The 24708-nt window shown below is 39.8% G+C and overlaps 1 protein-coding gene across 2 annotated transcripts in view; it reads left to right on the top strand.

The window, feature by feature from the left end:
* Nucleotides 1–24708, top strand: part of LOC122885592 (receptor tyrosine-protein kinase erbB-4-like) — a 329729-nt gene that overhangs the window by 225363 nt on the left and 79658 nt on the right. For both annotated transcript variants that reach the window (XM_044216868.1, XM_044216867.1), the window contains exons 11-14: nt 2856–2946; nt 5383–5582; nt 12005–12137; nt 20240–20333. In XM_044216868.1, coding sequence (XP_044072803.1) covers nt 2856–2946; nt 5383–5582; nt 12005–12137; nt 20240–20333 — 518 coding nt within the window. The remainder of the gene's footprint in view (nt 1–2855; nt 2947–5382; nt 5583–12004; nt 12138–20239; nt 20334–24708) is intronic.

Here is a 24708-nt window from a genome sequence, read left to right as displayed (position 1 = left end):
GTTCAGCTTGTCATCTCTCCGAGCTGTCAAGAGAACGGGACTTCTGACAGAGGCAGCCAACCTGCCTCTGTGACCCCAAGGTCACAACTAGCATTGCTCTAGCTTTCAAATGAGCTGTGTAGGAGGACAGCTCTCATCCTTCACATCAGCAAACTCGTCTCTCTCACCAATTCTTTCTTTCTTTCTTTCTTTCTTTCTTTCTTTCTTTCTTTCTTTCTTTCTTTCTTTCAGTGACTCTTGCTTCTCTTTTTCAGCATCTTCAAAGACATATCACCACTTCTGGTTTCACCTAAAGAGTGGGCGATGAACTTTTACAATTTAGCATAAGTGGGTTTCTCAGTGTTGTGACTCAGAGCGTAATCACCACAACTTAAGCACTCTTAACCTTTGCTTGTGAGCTCATGGCCTTCTTCTCTAAGTGGCTCCACGCTGTAATTTGCTTTGTGCATTGATGTCCCACTGATGTGGCTCTCAGCAGAACATGAAGCGCTGCTAGGTGATCTTTTCACTTTGCTTTTTCTGCAAACCTCTCTCATTGAGAGAAGTGAGACAAAACAGGAATAGGGTATATAAAAGAGAAAAGACTATTTTTTTTCTCTCGCTAAAACTAGACACATTAAATAACCTCTAACAAATTCATGAAGTCAATGTAATAAAACATTTTAGACACAGGGCAGGGCGCAACAGAAAATTATTTTCAACCCATCATTTTCTCCTTCCACTTTGTTTATTTAGACAGTTGCATTTGTAGAGTGAGTAGTGCTAGTATGTTCCAACAACACCTTAGTTCTGAGTCACACAAACTATATTCACATTCAAACCTTGAAGCGTCTCTTTAAGGCTCATAGTGTTGACCATTACTTGGTGAACATCAGTCATGCACGTTCTCTACCTTGTCGGTTGACAAACTCAAACTGGCAACCTTTGGTCATAGCCTCCTTTTTAAAAATGTTTTTACTATACAGTATCCAGTTTAGGAAAAGTTAAGTTGGAAAAGTTTTATGAAAATTCAGTTCTACAAATGCACACAGTGTCTGCAGATAATCTGTATCTATGTTGCACATGTATTGCACGTGTGCTGTTAGCCCAGTATTACATTAACACAGGCGTGTGCAGCAGTCGGTAGCTTGTTACCTTGATTAGGAAGCACCCCCATCCCCCGAAAGAGCACTATTGTGGAGCTGGGAGGTGCTTCAGCACTGCAGGTTTTGTCATTAAGACAATTACGTCTAACAGGTCCAACACTAACGATTCTATAGCACTGCTGCCTCTGGGCTGAGAGGCCCTCAGCATCTTGAACAACACACCATGAGGTCAGGGATAGGGATGCAATAAACAAGATGGATAAATACCATAACTGCTGTAAGCTTTTATAAACAACCATTCCCCTGCAACACATTTTAGGATTCTGTATAAATATCACATAATACTTTATTATGGAATGAATTCCCATTACTATTCTTTTGTAATGGCAGCCATCTTCTCTGGGAAAAGAGGTAAATGAGTAGATAGAGTAATAAAAGAGTAAAAATGGAAAAAAGAGTTTTATATTATACATTACTTAGAGAAGTATTGTTTTCCATTTTGGAAAATTGTAATAATATTGATTTTTTTTTTTTTTTTTTTGGGTTCACCTGTTTGGTCATAACAATTGTGCTCTTGCATATGAAGAATAGTTCTAGTGTGAGGATGTCCATGTCCATTTGCATGAGCCCTAGTGTGTGATTCCTCACAATTACCTGGCTTTTTTTTTTTTCCTCATTTCCTCATCAAACACTCTTAATAAGCATTCGCCAGACCCTGCTGCTGCTCAGCTGGGATTGACATAACAAACAAAATGATGTCCACAAACTGATAAACGTGCTGTTGAAGGTTATTGCTCTCTTGTCAACAAGCCACGAGTGGCCTTCTTCCCCATAACTCTGCTCCCCCCCCCATCCCTCCTTTTCTGCATAAACAAAGTTATGCATCCTGCGGGAAGAAAACACAGTTTAATATAATGGAGTCGAAAATACTGTTCATTGATTGGAGAATGCACCACACACTAACCCATCACACCCACAAGGTTTTTCTCACCATCCACCACCTCCTTCTCTTCCCCCTTTGTCAGGAAGCCAATACAACAGCAGCTTGTGGCCTCTGTGTTTTCTTTTAATGCTAAAGCAATTTCTGACATTTTGTGTTTTCTTCATTTTAGTTACCTGGACTTCCCTTACTTCCACCATCTCTTACCTTTACTCCTCTACCCTCTGCACATTTTTCCTTGGTCTCATAGTCTCATCCAACTGTTTTGTTTGTCCTCTGTTGTTGACTTGGGGATTTTACCTCCCTACCGTTTCTCTACTAAATATTTCATATTTCTCAATACATTATTGAAAATCCTAAATGAGCCACAGCCATCCTCTCAGCTATTCATTTAATCTGCTAAATGATTCAACAGCAGAGAGGCAGATAAAGGAAATGCAAAAATATTGATATATCCAACTTTACACTTGTCATGGCTGGCACCAAACTCCTCTGTGGACTTTCTGTGCGTATAACATTTTTCTGGCTTAGAAGTGCTTGGCTGCTTTCTGATGAGACTCAGGTGGTGTGGTTAGTGTGGTCCTGGAATGTTGCTAATTCCAGAGAGATGCCAACTCTCCCTACTCATTTTATTCTTGTCACTGTGTGAAATAGAGGATATGATAGACAGCTGATTCTAGTTTGTCAGTACTGGTGACTCATTCTAACCTGTGTGTGTGTGTGTGTGTGTGTGTGTGTGTGTGTGTGTGTGTGTGTGTGTGTGTGTGTGTGTGTGTGTGTGTGTGCACGTGTGTGTGTGTGTGTGTGCACATGTGTGTGTGTCCATTTAGGCTTTCTGAACATCCAGTCTTGGCCTGACAACATGACAGACTTGAGTGTTTTCTCCAACCTGGCAACTATTGGGGGAAGAGCGCTGTACAGGTACACACCTGAGAACATAATAGCTTTGATGTGATTAGATATTTTTTAGACCATGAGTGTAATTTGTATCATAGCTGTGTCAATACTGCCTCAAACAGAGCTCAGTACTTGGACAGATAAGGCAAGCTGGTAATACATTTATATAGTTTTATTTTGAAGCAAAAAATTTTGCAAAACATCAGTTTTCATCAGTTTTCTCTACAGCTCTTTGGGAAATTAGAAAAAGAGTCAATTCAATGGTGATTGAATTTCTCAAAATGTATGCAACCTTCCCACTAAATCAGTGACAATGTAATTAGAATTGTACACAATTAAAGGTGCCCTGTGGAGTTTCCTTGTAAACAAACACTGTTTACATTCAGTATTATGCACCAAAACGTATTGTGTGTATCTTTGAGATGTAACAAATGTGTCGAGTGCATTTCCTTCCTCAGAAAACATTTGCAAAGCCTGCATTGTTAATATCCATGTTTACTAGCCAACATTCTTTGCCTGCATTAACACATTGCTGTGTGTCTTGCAGCATTACTGTGACGTGTTGATCAGAGAATAGTGTGAAACCATTGGCTGAACTAGACAAACACGAGACAAACAAAACAGGGACCCACTCGTAGAAAAACTGCTCGACAGCACTTAGACTAAAGGTCAAAAACTGCACAGGATACCTTTAATGGACACACACTATTAGTGTTTAAGCTATGTATAAACAATCAAAGCATTTAAAGATATTCATTTTACAATGCACACTTGAACATATCAAATGGACTTTTACATCTTTTTTAACAACTACCCAGTTTTTATTCGTTTTGACACATACAGTAACAAGATGCTACCATACAGAGGGTGTGAAACACAGTGAAAATTCCACTGTTGCACATGCTACAATACTCAATATAGAGGATTGAAGAGAGTAGTGTCCTCACCAATGGCTATTTAAGTGTGTCTAGCAGTAAGATGTAAGTAGCTTGGGTTATATATTTAAATCATTTTGATGCAAATGTAAAGTAAATTTGGTTTGGTTATGCTTCGACAATTAGTACTTGGTGCATTTAAATTTTGCCAAGTGCAATAGTTTTTTCTGTTATCAAATAAATATGGCTAACATTAGTTGGTACCAAATAATTGTTTGTTTTGACATTTAAGAAGCCAACATAGTTGCTTTAACCCATTTGATAGAACATAATTATTTATCATTTAATTGTTAGTGATTTTTCCGAAGGTGCTCTAAAATTTGCTGTGACATTTGGATGGAAACAAAGTGAGTATAGGGTGGACTGTGGGATGCAGTGTGTCTGTGTGTGTATCTGAGAGTGTGCCGCGCATGAGGGTGTGTGTGTGTGCACTTGTGTGTCCTCCACCTGCAGATGGAAACAGCAGGCTGCAGTACAAATTACAGCCTGCCACCCACCCTTATCCCATGCTGGATCCTGCATACTCTCTGTCTATCTGATGGCTTTGGCACCCCACTGACTTCCTGTCATTTTTAAACTGTGCAAGTGAGACATGGGGGTGCGCGCTTTGAAGAATAAAAAAAAGAAAGAGGGGCTCTGTTGAAGTTATATATAGCAAAATGTGGCAACAAAAAACTAATTAAATAAGAATTAGAATCAGTTGCAGCGTATTAATTGACAACACCAGAATATGAACGATTCTGGATCATTGTGAAATGACGATATTGTGGTGTAATTATTGTACACAAACCAGACCATAGTGGAGATAATTGGTAGCCTTTTCTTACTTCACTGGTGTTGTTTAGTGGTAGTATTTCTTCAAATTAAAACCACATTGGATTGTTGCTACTTGTTTCGCCACCTTAGTACTAAAGTATTTGTTTTCTCTGTATGTTTACTTTAACATACTGAAAGTGAGTTTTCCACTGAGCAGCCGCACCCTCCTGAATGTTCTATTTGGATTTTGTACTGCAATCTAGCACATTTCCATCCAAATCAGACTCAGTGGCTTGCTGTGGAAAGTGCAACATAGAGGCTGCCTGGTCTCATTTACAAGATCAGTAGATCAGTAGAGCACACGGAGGTAAAAGTTGGAAAATATGCACATTAAAATATACTTTTTTCACTTGTGAATGGTATATAAATAGGACACATATGAGCAATAAACAAACGTACAGAGAGAACGACTTTGTTCTCTCGCTTCTTATAGCATATACAGCATTACATTTCCCATAAAAAGGTAGTTTGTATATGAACATTATTTGATGGAGATAACGTTGGGTATGCAAATTATATAATCTTCATAAATAGGTCACATGATAAGATGACTGAACAAAAATTGGATTTGTTCCAAAAAACCTCACTCAGCCGTCAAAACCCGTGAAATAAATCCATCTTCTCTGTTTCTCTCCTTTCCCTTTTTTTCCCTTTCTTCTCTCTGTACCACCTCATCCCTTCTCCTCCTCCACGCTTTCTTCTCTCTCAGTGGGATCTCCCTGCTGGTGTTAAAGCAGCAGGGCATCTCATCTCTGCAACTCCAGTCCCTAAGAGAGATCAGCGCTGGGAACGTCCACATTGCAGAGAACAGCCAGCTCTGCTACTACAACACTGTCAACTGGACAAGACTGTTCCGTGCTGCAAACCAGAAGGTTCTGATCCGCAACAACCAAAGCCCACAGCAGTGCTGTAAGTTCATACCAGAATCATCACAAACATCAAAAACTGAACTCTCAGGTATTCCTGTACCAAAACAGAATGGAGGTCCATCAAAAATAGTTTCCGTTGCTTTGCCGTGGCACATATCATTTCATTGCAACATCCCCAGTTTGATTCCACACTGTTTTACTCTTTGCTCTTTGCTACATTTGGACAGAAAAAGAATCTATATACAGTGGTGTGAAAAAGTCTTTGCCCCCTTCCTGATTTCTTATTTTTTTGCATATTTGTCACACTTAAATGTTTCAGATCATCAAACAAATTTAAATATTAGTCAAAGATAACACAAGTAAACACAAAATGCAGTTTTTAAATGAAGGTTGTTATCATTAAGTGAAAACAAAATCCAAACCTACATGGCCCTGTGTGAAATAGGGATTCACACAGGGCCACTTTCTCACACACAAAAATAAAAACAACAAATAACTGCATTTTGTGTTTACTTGTGTTATCTTTGACTAATATTTAAATTTGTTTGATGATCTGAAACATTTAAGTGTGAAATATGCAAAAAAAAAAAGAAATCAGGAAGGGGGCAAACGCTTTTTCCACCACTGTATATATAGGCTTTGTGGGGTGCAAAGCATCTGGCATTACCAAAAACATCAAATAATAGTTCTCATAGTTTGAATTTCAACTTGAAGCATTCATTTAATAATGCAAACAAGCTGTGTATCATGACTCATTTGCCCAAAGCTGTAACAGTAGGTAACAAATACAGTATCATTCCCAATCACAATACACACACCTGTTAAGGTGAAAAAATAAAATAGAAAAAAAGATTTCCAAGAATGGAGCCATCGTGCTGTGTCTTGCACTTAATCTTGTTTACCAGCCCAGTTTGTTTTGAATCCAGTTATGGCTGAAATGTGTCCAAACCCGTAACAAATGTAATAAAATGTAAAAAAAAATAAAAAAAATAATAATAATAATAACAAAATGGGAGTACTTCACAGTCAGTGATGCAATTTCAAAGAGCTAACCACTTATACAATTAACAGCTGTTTAGTTACAAATACCTGATTATTTTTTCTCCTGTTATGTGATGTTGACGGTGAGGTCAATCATCAGAAACTAGATCAGGGGCAAACTGTAGTCTACACCAACTGGCCCAGACTGAATGGCCGAACAAACTCAAATTTGGCCCCAATCAGTTGTGGTGCTCAAATCATAACCATAATCATCTAAACAATCATAATGTGTGTCCCCACCTTTAGTCCCACTTAATAGAGTCCATTCATTGTTAAGAGCTGTGACATTTAAGCCAAGGTTCAAAGGTTCAAGAATTCTTTAAGCCATGGGATGATAAAAAGTCTTTGGACTGCAACTGTTGGCCTGTTACCAAAACAAAAATACAACATGAAACCAATTTCTAAAGCTCTAAACTGGGATATCTTCTGACAAAGTGCTAAGAGACTTTTTGGAGGCACTGAATATTGGAGTGTGCTGAATAACTGTTATTTAATTCTACTGCTCTCTGTTACGAACATGATGTATTTTTTATTCTAGTCATCCCTTCAACAGCAGTTGTGCAGCTCCAGGCACCATCGAGAGAGTTTCTTTCTTGTTTCTTGCTTTGACAAACGTGTTCACATTTATAAACAGGTTACAGACTAAAAGATTATGGAGAAAAATGTTTGAGATTTACTCTGGAACAGAAGGCTCAGACACTAATGGTTTGAAAGAATTTGTGATTGCTGACCAGACACACATTCAACTATAGACAACACTCTGACTATTAGATCAATGCTCAAGTTTCAAAAGCACGTGGATTATTGTTAAGTGAAAGGAATATCTGCCATATCTGCTAAGGCACTTTGATATGCTGTTTTCTGGGCGAGCAAATCAGCTTTTTTTCCTATCAGCTATTTCTAATATTACCTGTCTGTTGTATGATTGGAAGCTATTATCTCACTAATTTCTATAGACCACTAAAAACAGTAATCCCATAATTAGACCAGTTAACCAACAGAACCATTCAGAGAAGGCGAGGTTTGGCAAATTAAATTAGGCAAATATCTGAAGTGATGAGACAAAAACGGTGTCTCTAAAAATGGAAGAGCTTTTATTATATCACTGCCACAAGTGTTAAGACATCATTTATTTATGTATAATGTTCATTAATGAGCTAGTATTTGCATTATTGAGTTGGCCCCTTTTTGCTGTTCATGTGCTCCTTTCCCCTGGGCAGTTCCTTAGTGTTGGGCATACACACACACACACACACACACACACGCTTTGGGTAAGACTCAAGAGTCACACACTGCTCTCCTTGACATGGCCCTGCGTGTGTGTGTGTCTGTATCTGTCTACACTTGACTGAGCCTAGCAGGGACTGGAAAAGGACAGGTCTCACACCCTTACAGGGCAGCAAAGACAGAGGAGAAAGAGTCTGCAGGTGCCCATTTTTCCATTTGAGTGTGGTGTGTGTGTGTAGTTGTAGTGATGTAGAAACGTCATTAGGTAATTAGAGAAACCGGAAAACCAAGACAAGTTTTCACTGTAGCACTTTCTGTGACCTGAAGTGCTAACTTATTGCTATAGAGTTAGCTAGCAGACACAACTAAGAATATAATCATGTTTTGTGCTATCAAAGATATTTTTTGTCAAATCATACTTAAACAAGATTACACAACTTTTCACTAGGTCTTTTCTTTTCCTCATTCATCCAGGTATTACAAGTCACGTCCAAATGAAATCATCCACTGGATTAATGTAGTAGGGTTGAAGACTTTTCACCACTCTTCCAAGAAGCTTCATTAGTTGAAGTTAAAAGTTAGTTATACTTGTCAAACAAGTCCAATTTCTGCTCACCTATTAAGGCCACTTTTTTGAGTGTACATTTATAAATTACAAGATATCTTCACTGTGCATTGAGCTGATCAATTTCTTTTAACTGGTCTATAATTTGACAGTCAGCACTTGGTTGAAGTCTGATCGTGAACAGTGTTACTATCTAGCTCCTTTGAGTTTTAACTTAAACAATGCCTCAGAGGGATGTTGTCAGAATTAAAGCATTATGAGTAGTAACAATAGCTCGCAAGTGATCCTAGCGACTCAATATCAACCATGGTGTTGGTGACAGGTTTAAATTTTGTTGCTGTTCTCAAAGATGCTGTTCACTTTGGTCCAAAGCAAGTATTAAATTATAAAGACCAGCTTTCAGCTACTATAACTTCATCAGGGAAAATATTTGATAAAAGAGAATCCCAGAGCTTATGATATGGTCGTTAAACTTACTGTTGAGTGATGGCTCATTAGCAATAAAATCTCAGTGTTTTATAATGACGTTTTTAGAGTGCAGGGCTTGGTGAGAGATTAAAGTATTTTGTTTTCTTCACGCATTTCTTCAAAAGGTCAAATCTCAGGATAGAAACTGCACTGTATTAGTCCCATCAGTGCACTCAGTAGAATTTCAGTTTCATAACCCTGGCTTTCTCACTAATGTCTTAAAGGCTGTGCACTGCACATTCATGGTAAACTAACACAGGTGATTTTAATTATTTTGGCTGATTAGATCTCTTGTCAGGACTGCGTGGGTGTGTGCAGACTGTTCTTAATTGGCATCTCCCTGATTCTCCTGTTAGCTTGGCTGCATATTTTAGGGCAGGACAAATTACACCTTTATCATTCACAATAGTAGCTTCAACCTGAGCAGAGGCCTAATCAACTAGAATGACTGAAAACACCTGTGTGGTTGTGCAGCGGCATTACATTGATATAACTTACTCTTAGGCAGACCATTACTGAGTATTCTAATATAGTATCTACCATAGATCAGAGCCATCATTGTTATTAATGTTATTCGAAATACCTATGCTTTTCCTACTATGACAAAATGTCATGCTGTAAAGAAGGCCTATTAAAAACAAACACGTGATCTATATAACTGACAAACAAGTGGGCATCACTTTGAGCAAAACTGTAACTGTAAATGATCTGTAAGAAATACTCCAGCTGAGTACTCCAGATGTGATCACATGAACACATTTTGGCCACTCAATGATGGCCAAGGTGCTCTTGTAATGTAGAGATTTTATTGATGGCATCTCTGGAATCAAAGGTCCTGATGATGACTCCATACTGGAGTTTTTTGGGATTTCTATGAATTTTTTTAACCATTTCCCCTTGTTCAATTTTTTTTGGCAGTCTCAAAGATTTCTCGAAGATCTAAAAATATTTCATTATATAATTTCTAAACGATGTATTCTTCAAAATAATTACTCCAAAGTCCTGACATTACAGCAAAAGTGAAAAAACAACATATCAAACCCATTTTGGATAGGATAATTTCCCCAGCTGCCTGCCTACACTCTGTAGCCTTTTCAATGGCTGCTTTGCTTTGCGTTCAATGTTGCCTTTGATACAGAAGAAAGGTATTCAGGAAACTGAAGGCAACAGTTGAGTTCCAACTACACCTCCTCTTCCCACAACACTTTTAATTTGTTAACCATCATCATGGTTCTCTGATGGGTGTGTGTTCACTCATTATTTTTATTAAATTTGTGTCCTCCTGTTCTTTTTTCCTTTCTTTCGTTCTTTCTCTCTCTCTCTCTCTCTCTCCTTCCCTCCTTCCTGCCAGTTACAAGCCCTTATCATAATCATCATCATCAGCCTGTTCTCCTGTCTCCCGTGGGATTCAAAAAGGCACTTGTCAGCTCGAGCCCCATGGGCTTTTGTTTTCCAACTATGTCAGAAACATCTGAAGTTGGTATCTTTTTGATCTTTCGAATGCTGTATAGTTAAAAAACCATCCAACCTCTCCTCCTCCCTTGTTTATTTCCTCTTTTTCAGCAGCCTTCATCCCTCCTTCTCTTCATCTTTCCCTCTGCCTGGTCAGTTTACCTAAGGCTCTGGAAGCCCAACAGAGGTGGCGTTGTCTCTTGTGAAAGGCAATGCTTTCATCCTCTGCCCTCAAAAGAAACACTTGATTTCTGTTTTCTCCACGTATCTGCATACCTCTGTTTGAATCTTTAAGCATTCTGAACATGGCTATGGCTGACACTGAGGCATAGCCCCTGGCTTACATGTGGCCAGGACCTCGAAAACAGCAGGGGCCTTTTTATGATCATGTTCATAGCTATGGAGAAGAGAAATCCACCGACACGTCAGATGCAGATGGGATGAAAAAAGTTCTGAGTGTATCTGCAGTTCTGTCACCACGTTACTTCATCACTCTCATTTTGTCACTGTAATGCTCTCAGATGTAGCAACCTTTGTAGGAGTGCTGAAGGGGGAGAAAAGGGAGAGAGAGAGATAAGTGATCCAGACACAGGAAGAGAATGGAACAGAGCAGATGTAATGGCATGAGTCTGTTGATACTATATGAGAAACAGCGAGGCAGAAATAGAGAGAACAGCATACAGATTGTTCACAGTGAATGGGCTGGGAGAAAGGGGCATCTTCCTTCTGTGACTGAATGCAATCCAAAGTAAATGAAACCTACACTTTTCACTCCCTTTGAAAATCAAAGGTGGCTTTAATAATGGCTTTTACATGAATATTCTATGAACAACAAATCTTTGTACTGTCCAGGTTATACTGCCCATGTGCAGCTATGGATTTGTGTCGAAAGCAGATACTGATATTTTTGAAGCCAATAGAAAATATTTAGTTTTAATATTCAATATCGATATATATATATATATGCCCTTTCAAACCAAAAAAAAATCAAAAGAGCTGAAAGGCTGTGTTTCAGATTAAACCCTTCAAATAAAAATGGGCAATAAAGTTCTAGGGTTTATTTTTTGTCTTCTCTTCTATAAGTTAAATCAACAAGTCCGCATGGCATCTCCAGGTGCTTTCTGGGCCCCACAAGTGCTGCGTCACTGTTGCTCAGCATTTTTAGAATTAATCAGCACAGCTCCCCCCTTTGCTGGGCTCCATAGTGAACCATATCACACAGTACTGTGCACACACTACACATAAATAAGAGGGGGTATATATACCGGGATCGAATAAGAGCATTTTGTGCAAGGAACTAGGTCGTCTTTCAGTTCACCCAGGAGAGTAATTATTGTGTGACTGTTCAATGCATATTGTTTGACAATTTCTTGTTCACTGAATAGAAATAGCGTAATCCTTCAGCACGTCTTTGAGCCCTACACCTATTCATCTGTCTTGCTGCAATTACTTTTGCCATTGTTTAGGAAAGTCGTTTCCACAAAAATGCACCTTTTATAGACCACTGCAAATTAACAGCTGCTCTGTGGAGGCGGAGAAATTAAATGCATATATGAACTCTTGCAAACTGCGTGTGCCTTAGCACATCTAGCCCTGTGTCTTTTCAGAAATAATGTGACAATTTTGGCTAATTTTATATCCAGCTAATTTGGGGCAATTTGGGGTTTATTCTCTGCATCTTTCTTTTTGTGTATGTGTGTATTGAGCAGCCAAGGAGCACATGGTGTGTGACCCGCTGTGTTCGGACGCAGGGTGTTGGGGTCCTGGCCCAGATCAGTGCCTCTCCTGCAGATACTTCAGCCGTGGACGAACCTGTGTGGATACCTGCAACCTTTATGAAGGGTGAGTTATGCATGTGCATGCACACATACACTCAGATACATCAACACAGTGTTCAGATGTCATCTTGACTGGTAGATTGGATTGTGCTAGTTAGATAGATGGCTGTATGGTTGGGTAGCATTCTTGTTACTTGACTGATTGACGGAGATAACAGATGGGGTATTGATTGAAAACATAAATCGTTGTACATCAATAAAAACCACCTCCACTAACAACATCACAATTAACACACTTTTTTGAGATACAACATATAACAAGAGCAGAGGGGATATTTCACACAGCAAAGACCTTATATTGAGTAAGAGTAGCTATTGTTTAGGCTGTCATCTATTAACTACAAAGATGCATCAGGATCTGCGTGGCTTTACCATGCTGGCCAAACAGTTTCAAAACCGTGGAGTTACTGCTTCAGTGTACAGATGCAGATATAAACTGCACTGAGCCACTGTGAGCAGCTGTGATCAGAGCTCATGTTGACCACATGTTGTCCTCAAAAATGTCCCAATCATGCTAGAAATTCTAGGTTTTCTCAAATCTGCCCTCTAATTTGCAGTCTACATCTGTGCATGTCTTCATCTTTTTCTACTTGATGTTCACAAAATAAAAGAAATCACTAAATCACATAGCTCCTGCTCTTTTTCATTGTGCTTTGTATAGGTTGTGATACAATTTCAATTACTTACCAAAAGTGAAAAAACAAATGTAGTGGTGAAAACTGCCAGTTTTTAGCAAAATAGAAAATCAAAAAAATACAACCAGCAGAAAAAGATCAATGGCTCTTTTCATGGATAACAAAATGAATAAGGAATACCATGAATGACACGAGATGTCAAGCTGCACCCTTGTTTATTCCTAACATCTTATTAAGGCCATCTGTGTCAAGTTCCAACAGCCTTCTGAAGGTAAACCAGGGAAATAACACAGATACCACTGTCTTCTCCTGGCTAAGTAAATCACCTTAAAAAAAATCTGCAGGGCATCAACACACACACTAACACAGATGACCAGGACTGATAGGGTCCCAGCTTCTTCCCTGTCACCCCAAATACCCTGCATTCTTTGGGCACAAATGTAATGCGTTTCATCATACTTTGTCCATTCTGGCCTTAGTCAGTATCAAGGAAACCATGGAGGAAATGATAAGTCCCTACTTATCATTCTGCTCATGCTGCTTTTATTAAGTGTATGGTGCAAGGTTCACGCAGGTGACAAAATCAGGCCAATTTTTGTTCCTGATTCATTGTCACAAGTTAGGCAGCATCAACATGGCATCACCGCAGCACTCAACTTGACACCATTGGGTCAATGATAAATAAGCCTTTAATTATCAATGGCATAATGTGAAAAAAGGTTAGTGTGGTTGTGACTGAGACTTGGCATGGTACAGATGGTCAAGCTGTTTTAACTGAAGCTTTCCTGCCAAACCTTACTTTCTCATTATTTTGTTCAAATGCCACCCATCTTGGTACTGGTTTTAGTGTATACAGGCCCCCAAAACAAAATACTTCATATGTGGATGGTTTCTCAGAGCTGTTATCAATTATTCACTTTAACTTTAACAACAAAGTTAGTGTATAGGTGACTTAAAGCTCTCCTTATGTTGACAAACAATTCTGCTATTTTTTCCTGATTTAGAAAGATTTAATTTCAAAGATCCCCATGTTCACTGCCCTCCCTGCCAGTTCCTCGTCAGCACAATGTATGGTCAATCGCAGATCTTATCACAGAGCGCCTTTTGAAGTGATGGACATGTGTCAATGCCAAGAGGAACTCCTATGGACTGTAGCTGCATGAACACCATCAAACATGCACTCTTCAACTAGGAAACCCACTGTCACTTTAGAGAAAGTTTAGTTTAGGTGCCTTCTTTATATTCAGCACATTAAGGCAGTTGGACCTATGAAAGAACTTGTCCTGGTTCATTGTCAGCAGAGGCAGCATTTCAGTATCCTTCTCTTTTCTTGTATTAACAAATCACCTATGTTCGGTGCTGATCACTTAATTATGAAATAAATATATACTTTATTTTGTGGCTTTTAAAAACCTAATAAAGTCCTTTACAATAGATATCTTAAATATAAATTGTAATTCTGAATTGTAAATTCAGAATGTTCAGAAGCAAGTTTATGGAATTGGATTATAAAAGCTCTACTCATTTATGGATTTCCACTGAAAATTAGATTTTTAAAAGTGCAGTTCATGCAAAGTCCCTTTAAGTCATTAATGAATACAATATATCTGAAACTACAGAATGTATGTGCTGCAAATGTTATTTAACAGTACAATCAACACCTGAACCAAAGTGAAAAATATACAAAATATTGAGCACTATATATACGTTGTGTCAGTTGATGTAGAATGCTTGCTCATTACTGATCTGATTGTCTCTGATATCAAACAAGCAGGAAACCTCTTCCTGAAGTCCTCAGAGTTTTGTTTGTATATTCACTAATGCAACTGTGCTTTTCAAGTAATCACCACCATCATACCTTCATATAACAACTTGCAGGTTACCAGTGCAAGAAAGGTCAAACTGATTCCTCCCCTGCAGGATCATTCTAGAGAAGTTTCAGGAGAGAGGAGCAGCAGCAAAATGTGTTTCCCCTGATCAAATCAAGGACAAATATACAAACATAACATTCAGCTATGAATAGGAGTGGTGATGTTCAAATAATTTTCTATTGTTGGCAGACCTGCTGCACAACCTGCTCATCAAAACTTAAATTCCATTTCAAGAACACCCCAAGGCTCTTTGTTACAGCTTTCAAGTTCAGCAGTAATTTTCTGTTTACTATGGATAATATTTAAGAGCCAGGGGGTGAAAAGAACAATTTAAGACGTAGTGGTAACTCTCGGTTTAAAAGGCACCCCTGCAGAGTTTCAAAACAATAGGGGTCCCTTGACTTTAAAAGGAATGATGCCATCCACCTCACAGTGGAAGGTGACAAGACGCACTCCCCTGGTGAGTTTTATTAATAACATTTAAGATCTTTTCCTCGCAGAACTGATGGAAAGATGTTTTTAAGTTCAGAGTCGCAACTTGATCAAAAAAATTTGAGTTGGCCGCATTGGAGAGGAATGAGGAGGACCAGATGGTGCTGTTAGGGCAGGGGGGCTAGGCGTGTCACTGCGTGTCACAGTCACTGCTTGCGCACGGGGCCACGCCCTGCCTACCTGTCCAACTGCACGTCAGCACCACCCAATCGTCAGCATTACCAGCACAACATCTACCAAATATAGAGCTTCACTGAATGAAACCCCCTTTACACTCTGAGCATTGCCAAATTGTGTGTTTCATGAATCATGCTTTAAATATTTAATTATAGTTTGTGCCTTTATTTATCAGCCTAATCAAATCTTCAAGTCGCCCTGTTGTTCAAGTTTTTGTTACAGCACCTTTAACAGCACCTTTATTCGTATGTGGATTGGGTTTGCAGTAGATGTACAGAAAATCTACCTTAACAAGGATAGCGTGATAGTGAGCAGAACATATTTCATATCAGGTGTGCAAGACAAAAACTTGGAGGACAGAGGTACTTTTTTGAAATTTTTTATGTAAAAACAAAATGTTAGTTTCAGTTTGTGCGGATTTAGCCTCAGTAGTTCATGAAAAACACATTGAAAATTTCTCACCACAACAGGGGTCAGACAGCAGTAAAACAAGGTGCTTAAATTGCCTCACATCTCAGATTGTTTTATTTATTTTTTTAAATGGTTTTTGAACATGTTTACAAAGTCAAAATAATTTGGACATTATTGTTCAAAATGCCAAACATGCAGTTTTTGTTAAGGTTGAGTTCAGGAGGTGGACCTAAAAGCAGACAAGACACACAGGGACTGGTTAAATAAACAAAAGATGACTTTTATTACTGACTGAGGAGTAACACAAACAACTAAGGGCGGCTGAGAAGTCCAGGTAAAACATCCAACAAAGAATCCAAGGAACAAAGGGGTAAGTAGGAACAGACGCAGAACTGGGGGAAACAAATGCAGACAACCTGACAACTGACAAAGGGAAGACACATGGACTAATTAAACTCAGGTGAGGAGAGATAACACGGCACAGGTGAAACTAATCAGGACAGACGGACAGACAATCAAAAGTGGAGGGAAAACCACACAAAGACAGGAAGTAAGACTACAAGACAAGAGGAGAGGTGAGTATACAAAATAAAACAGGAAATGACTAAACACAAAACCAAAAACCATAACACTGGAGGCCGACAAAGAAGGTGAAACCCCTCTGGAGATCAGACTGGAGGCCGGTGGCAAAGGTGGGGCTTCTCAGGTGGTCGGCATCGTAGATGCAACCGCTCTGGAGACTGGTGATGTAGTTGGAGATCTGAACAGGAAACCAGCAACAGGGCTGCAGAACTGGAGACTGGCAACAGGCGACAGGGCTGCTGGACAGGGAGCCAGGCCCGGTGGATGGAGTGAAGAGCTGGAGACCATTGACTGGAGTTGAGAGCATCACCAGGTCTCAGCTCTGCAGGAACAGGAGGCCACTGCGGCCCAACTGGAGGTGGCCGCGACCACGCCTTGTTCTATGGCCTCCATGGGACCCTGTGAAAATAGCCAGGCGAGTTCCCTCAAATGGTGACAGCCTGTAGTCAGGGTGGCTAGTAGGCCGGAGTGCAGGGTGGTAAATAACAGGGTTAATTACAGATTGGTGGGTAGCAGGCCGGAAATCAGGCTGAAGGCTAGCAGGCCTGGAAGCAGGCTGGAGACTAGCAGGCTGATTGCTAGCAGTCTGGAGTGAAGGCTGGTTGCAGGTTCACAAACCCGAGCCTAATTGACTGGATGGCAGGTGGTGGATCAGACTGGCGGCGGATCAGACTGGCAGCTAACAGGCCGGGATGCAGGCTGGTTGCTAGCGGGCTGGGAAGCTCGCTGAGGTGCAGACAGAAAGCTAGCAGACTGGAGGCTGTGGAGGTTAGCTGGATGAGGATCAGGGGTGTTGATCAATTTTTTGGCCCACCCAGGTATTCTCCACAGCCAAGGTTTAGAGGACACCTCCTTGCATGCCCTAGTCAGAACTTCCTGTCTGTGCTCATTACTGAATGCATTCCTCCAAGTATCCTTGATCCAAGTCAAAAATCAGGTAACAGAGTTCATCAGAGTAGTCTATTGGGTCCATACTGGTCAGGTCATACTGTTAAAGTTCAGTTCAGGGGGTGAACCAAACGCAGACAAAACACACAGGGACTGGTTAAATAAACAAAAGATAACTTTTTATTACTGACTGAAGAGGAACACAAAACAACTAAGAGCAGCTGAGAGGTCCAGGTAAAACAACCAACAAAGAATAATCGCAAATGAAAGTAGTCCGACAAAGAATCCAAGGAGCAAAGGGGTACACAGGAACAAATGCAGACAACCTGACAACTGAGAGAGGGAAGACACATGGACTAATTACATTTAGGTGAGGAGAGATAACACGGTACAGGTGAAACTAATCAGGTCAGGACAGATAATCAAAAGTGGAGGGAAAACCACACGAGACAGGAAGTAAAACTACAAGACACAAGAGGAGAGGTGAGTATACGTAATAAAATAGGAAATGACTAAACACAAAATCAAAAACCATAACAGTTTAACTTCTTCGTGTGAACATACAGATTGGGCATTACAGATTATGTCTAAAAGCCATTTGAAATGAATGTTTATTTTGCATCAAATCCATATAAAGGTTTATTATTCATGCACATGTGTTGCTGTATCTCTGTCCCATAATGGACAGAAAATACAGAAGAGCAGAACACAGCAGAAGATCATGCAATAGCCTATAAGTCTTAAGCGTCAGTATTATTTTCCCACTACACTACATCCTTTATTATTTCAAGCAGCACACACCCAGACAAAGGCTTACCCCCCCTGCCTCGTGGAAGATTTTATGAAGGCCAGATGAAGCATAATTAATACTAATTTGATTTAGATCCCACTGGGCCAATGACAATTTTTTTTTTCTATTGCTGGGATTGAACATTGTGTTTTCCCTCACTGACCAAAAGAGAAGTACACAAAAGTCGTTCTCCTTCTCCTGTAGTGACAAAGGCAAAGTGCCAACTCAGCCGCACTGTGGTCAAATTGAATGACTTTTCGAGGCCACTCTGTGTTCTACTATTATAAGGGAATTGCAGCAATTGAATAACAAGGCACTTAATTTAATTGATTTTTGAAAATGTTGCAACCCTCGCAGGTGCTGCACCTTTCAACTACGTTGACCTCCTGCGTGATGGTATCAGGATTACAGTTAGCTAATTAGCTACAATGCTTGTGAGTGTAACAGAAATGTGTGTGTGTGTGTGTGTGTATGTGTGTCTGAGTCTGCCTATTGATGCTATGACTACATCAACTGACCTTTTATTTCCAAAGTAAGTGTTGTAAGAAACAATGTTCATATTATAAAATAGTGGATAGACAAATCTATCCACTATTAATAATTCTTCTATCTCTCTCAATCACTTCATCTGTCTTCTTTGCTATAGATAGGCATCCTGAAGTCTCATTTGATTCAGACATTATTAATTGAAAAGGATAATTTACAAACTTGTATTTGGCAATAAGAAGGCTCTTAAAGGGAATGTTCTGGAAAATAAAATGAGTTCTTGACAATGAGATTAGTATTTAGCAGGAATTCAGGGCATTGCCATTGGATTGTTTTCTTACTTTTGCACAAGTTGTCCAGTAGGTGATTCCACTGAATTTGCAGACTTAAATATAATGAAAATGTGCTACTGCTGATTGTGAAATCCATAACAGAAAATGTGAAGCCATAATTTGAGTCAACATGTAGTAATTGTTATTTATCACATTCTTGAGTGTTGTTGATGTTAGTGCCAAATTACACCGTGTCAGTTATCTGACACATTCAAAGAACTGGAAGTTTCCAACTGGAAGTCTTCAAAAACTAATTTTACTGTCAGAACCATTTTTATGGGTGCAATGTTAGCAAGGACAATTGTTGATATTAAAATGTATTTGACATCTGAAATGTTGTGTTTTTGTGAAATTATGAAAACAATCAATATATATATATAGCCACAAGCGGCAATTCCAGGGTTCAAGCCAACACAGACCATTAGAAGTTTAAAGATTTTGATCTGGACATGGTCAAATGTGGTCTAGATGTGAAAAAAGCTGTGAAATCTCCTTTTTTTGCATTTTCACAAATAGAACGAAGAAAATAAACAATTTAGAACACTGATTAGTGTTATGCCAGACATATTTTTTGCATTTATTACCCACTAAGGGTTAATTTGAATGAATCTTTCAGGGTATGTTTCAGGTACTTCCGTGGACATATCCTGTGAGTTTTGTGACGATTGATCCAGCGGTTAATATCTTGGAAACTAAATAAGATATCAACAAGATTTATACAGCTTTGATAGGCTCGATCCAGTAATGATCCACCAAAAATTTGGTAGCAATAGGACCTACGGTTTAGGAGGAGCTGTCAAAAAGGTGTTTTTCAAACAGAGGCTTTTTTGTAGAGCACATTAAGCTGGACTTGTGTGAGAAATTTCAAGTCAATCAGACTTACGGTGTGTGGGGTGTGGCCTTTCCAAAATTGCATTTTTTTTGGCCGTGATTACAGTGCCATGATGTGGCCCATTGGGCTCATATTTCTCTGGAAGCACATGCACATCATTTCCAGTTATTGTGTGTGTGTTTCTAGCTCATTCCAGTTTACAGAGCCAGCTTATTGAGCCTAAGCAGCAGACAAAAAATAATAATAAACCAGCACAAACTCAATAGGGTTCAAGCCCTGAAAGGGCTGAAACTTTCACCAAAATAATGAAAAATATGTGAGACACTCTAAGCTTTTACAAGCCACATCATTTTTGGTGCAAAAGACATGTTTGATCAAATGGTATAGAGGTGATTGAAATCTTGTTAATAAGCTTTTTAGCTCCCTTTTATATACAAGTTAACCAAAGTGTTTGAGTGAGTGACTAAAATAAACATGTCTATTCTACAATATGTTACATTTTACAAATAATGTTTTGCTCCCCCTCTTGTCTCTCACCCCTGTATCACTTTCTATTCCCGACCCATCTTAATCCCTCCCTCCATCCCTTTCCTCCTCTTCTCTCTCTCAGTGATATTCGAGAATATGCCAACGCGTCAGTGTGTGTGGAGTGTGATGCCCAGTGTGAACGAGCTGACGATGACTCTTTGACCTGCCACGGTTCGGTAAGCTTGCTCCTATAGACAACTATAGTGAGGCAGACTAAAGCACTATATCACTCACGTATGTCCTCTTAGAGGGCTGTTGTGTGAGCAGTTTATGTTTGCTTATATCTAATCGTTAAAGAGGAATAGCATTCAACATTAAAAAAACACGGTAGCAATGTTATTCCATCTCTGAAAGAAGAACTGCGCTCTTGTCTTAAAGGTAGTAGCCATGGAGCAAAGACTAATTTGAGTCATAATGTGACAGTGAAAAGCAAACTAACAGTGAATACCAAGCTAACTTAAAAAGACTGGCTTTGTAAATCAATACAAGGTTAACTATTATTTTTAAAAAAATAAGATTCATATTATTTTAAAAGACAAGTTCACAATCTTTCAAAACAATTCATAATGTGTAAGTGATTGGGGGGGGGGGTCCTCATTTTGTGAACAATTTATTAAAAAGTTTATCTGAAATTGATATGAGGCTTCAGCCATCCAAGTACAAAATTCACTCTTTTTGTTACTATCCTTCCACTGCTGCTCAAGGGAAACACAAAGCAGGAATTCTATACTAAAAAGACTAACTTTCGAATATATCGACTATCTGACTAAATCATACAGCTGAAGCCTCATATTAACTTCAGATAAAACTTTGAACACATTTTTGCACAAAACAAGGATTCAAGGAAGGGATCTCTCAATGGCCAGGATGAGCAGGAGTAATAATTACAGCAAGCAAAACCTGTTTCAATATTGATATATTCACCTGACTATTGTTTTAAGACAGACGTGAACGTATCCTAACATCATTGAGAATGAAAGACCAGGTATGAAAAGATCAGATCAAGTAAACATAACTCCAATAAAATTGTACTTAAAGGATAAAGCTGATAACCTGTATTTTTCTTATTGTCAACAAATCTTATGAAAAGACTAAAACAAACAATGAATTGAACCAACTAAAAGCAGAAACAGCTGACAGGGTTAAATTGTTGTTTTCTGTTTTGGGCTTCCCAAAGAAAAGTATTCAAGGCCAGAGCATTGCTTCACTCACCACAAACCAAATTACTTGGAGCTACCGATATTCCTTGTGGTCATGTTAGACTATGATTAATTATTATATTATATATAGCTGTCAAAGTGTGCCTTTCAGCTGTGCTATTGATTATGCCTCATGTTCCGACTCAAAGGTAAAACTGATGCTTTTAGCTAAGATCAGCATTATTTTGTGCGCTAATTTGCGGTGGGTTTGTATTCAGTGCATTCAAAAATTCTGATTTTATTTAATGTGAACCATCAAAAATGTATTCAGTGACAAAAAAAAATCTTTCCTTTTTTTTCTGAAAGGAATTGATCTATATGGGTTTTTTTTAAGACATTTGTACTCTCAACAAACTTTTGCATTGCATAAGCTCTTAGAGAAACATAGAAGCTTTCTGAAAGATTGTTTGGCAGCAGCTGTACATTAGAAAAGTGCCAGAGTGAAAAAAACATCCCTGACCTTCATTTCCGTCTGCCTCTCCTGCACTCTACACCCACAGCCACATGAGGCCCCTGCCCCTGCGCTTTCTTCTAAAATCTTATCTTGCTGTTTGATCGAGAGGGATGATTTGCGACAGATGCAAGCCAGAGGGGCCATGTGCTGTATTTTGTGTCCCACCACACCCCATCAGATAGTTTGCCCAATATAGTTTAGAAGGGTGGAACATTCTTAAACCACTGCAGTGTTTGTGTGTGGAAGCAAAGGCCAAAGTTAGCACATCTATGGTTGTTGGCTTGAGTAGAGTGTGTTTGTTGTTGTTGGAGGACATTTGTTGCTTTTGATTATCTTGGCTGTCCACTTGATACCTCACAGCCCCGCACTTGGCTTTCTTAGACAAGTGATGGGAAGGTGGATATTAGAAAGAGAACCAATACAGATAAATATAGCTTACTTCCAGCAGTTTGTGAAATGGTTTTCATTTGCTGTGTAAATATGTTAATGTCTCAACGAGAGAGAGAGAGAGAGAGAGAGAGAGAGAGAGAGAGAGAGAGAGATCTATATATCTATCACTGAATGCTTGGATCATCAATAGGACTCTAAGAGACTTTGTTGCAAACTCGATGAGGCTGTGGAAAACCACCCTTGAGGCCAATGGCAAGCCACTTGCACAAGTATCCATCAAATGTGGCATATACCAAGGAGATGCTCTGTCCCCACTGCTGTTCTGCATAGGTCTGAACCCCCTCAGCCAAATAATCAACAAGACTGGCTATGGATACCGACTAAGGAATGGGGCCACCATCAGTCAACTCCTCTACATGGATGACATCAAGCTATACACTAAGAGCGAGCGGGACATCGACTCACTGATCCACACCACCAGGATCTACAGCTCTGACACTGGGATGTCATTTGGGCTTGAGAAGTGGAATCGAATGATGACAAAGAGAGGGAAGGTAGTCCACACAGAAGGGGTCTCTCTCCCAGAAGGAACAATAGCAGACATTGAGGATGGTTACAAGTACCTTGGAATACCACAGGCAAATGGCAACCTTGAAGAGGTAACAAGGAAAACAGCAACTGCCAACGAGTAAGGCAAGTCCTAAGAAGTCAGCTCAATGGCAAGAACAAGGCCCAGGCAATAAACAGCTACACCCTGCCAGTGATCAGATACCCTGCGGGAATAATAAGGTGGCCAAAGGAAGAGATACAGACCACAGACGTTAAGACGCGAAAGCTCCTCACCATGCATGGAGGGTTCCATCCCAAATCCAGCACCCTGAGACTGTACGCTAGCCGTAAGGAAGGCGGCCGTGGACTAGTGAGTGTGAGAGCCACTATCCAGGATGAAACATCCAAGATCCACAAGTACATCAAAGATAAGGCCCCAACAGATGACGTGCTCAGGGAATGTCTCAGGCAATGGGGAACAGAGCAAGAGGTGCTGGAGGAGGGACCATCATGGGAGGACAAACCCCTACATGGGATGTACCACCGGAACATAACTGAAGTGGCTGATGTCAAGAAATCCTACCAATGGCTAGAGCGGGCCGGACTGAAGGACAGCACAGAGGCACTCATCATGGCTGCACAGGAGCAGGCAAGAGGCCCAGATCTACCACACCAGACAAGACCCAAGGTGTAGGCTGTGCAAAGAGGCCCCTGAGACAATCCAGCACATAACTGCAGGGTGTAAGATGCTGGCAGGAAAAGCATACATGGAGCGCCATAACTAAGTGTCTGGCATAGTGTACAGGAACATCTGCACGGAGTATGGACTGGAAACCCCAAGGTCAAAGTGGGAAACACCTCCGAAGGTGGTAGAGAATGACCGAGCCAAGATCCTGTGGGGCTTCCAGATTCAGACTGACAGAATGGTAATGGCGAACCAACCAGACATTGTGGTGGTGGACAAACATCAGAGGAAAGTCATTGTGATTGATGTGGCAATACCAAGTGATGGCAACATCAGGAAAAAGGAACATGAGAAACTAGAGAAGTACCAAGGGCTCAGAAAAGAGCTGGAGAAGGCCTGGAAGGTGAAGGCGCCAGTGGTGCCCGTGGTCATCGGAGCACTCGGGGCAGTGACCCCCAGACTGGAGGAGTGGCTACAGCATATCCCTGGAAGAACACCAGACATCTCGGTCCCGAAAAGTGCAGTACTAGGAACAGCAAGAACCCTCAAGCTCCCAGGCTCAAAGGATGAGACCATCCGCGGAGGGTGAAGGATGAATTTGTTTTGTTTATATATATATATATATATATATATTATAAAATAAATTAATTATTTTTATTAAAAAAGCATCTGTTTTTGGCACATACAAGTACTGTACATTCTAATGCAGTATTTCAGCCTGTGAGTGTGCCAGTGCATGTGACTTGTCAAGCTGTGTATAATGGAAATGTCCAAGGGTAACCTGTTGGACCTCATGTAAATGTGACATGTGCAGCACAGGCACACAAATGGATTACAGCAATCATGTTATGGCAACAAAGCCCATAGCAATTACATTACAGCTTACACACAGTGATTTGATAGGCCTAATGCCCTCTGTGGAGAGAGATTGGAGATATGACTATAGCCATGAATACAGGCTACATTAGGGACAGAATAGGTGATAATGGGAGATCTAGGGAGTAGTTGCTGTTGTTGATCAGTGATACAAACATACTTGACTTACTCATTTTATCTCCACCAAGCCCATCTATTACTGTGTCTTTAAAGAAAGATTGGAGTGTGCTTACATTTTACAACAGGCACTAAAGACTTCAGTTCAGCTCGGCTCAACTCAAGTACCTTATTGAATACTTTCATTTTCTGCAAAAGACAAGATTTATTTGATTTGTAACGCATCACTGCAAAATAAGTTTATGTTACAAATATGGCAATATGACTGTAACGTTAGTAAT

The sequence above is a fragment of the Siniperca chuatsi genome, linkage group LG12 (genome assembly GCF_020085105.1).
Source record: "Siniperca chuatsi isolate FFG_IHB_CAS linkage group LG12, ASM2008510v1, whole genome shotgun sequence".
NCBI classification, from domain to species: Eukaryota; Metazoa; Chordata; class Actinopteri; order Centrarchiformes; family Sinipercidae; genus Siniperca; species Siniperca chuatsi.
This window is presented reverse-complemented; position numbering and strand designations above follow the sequence as displayed.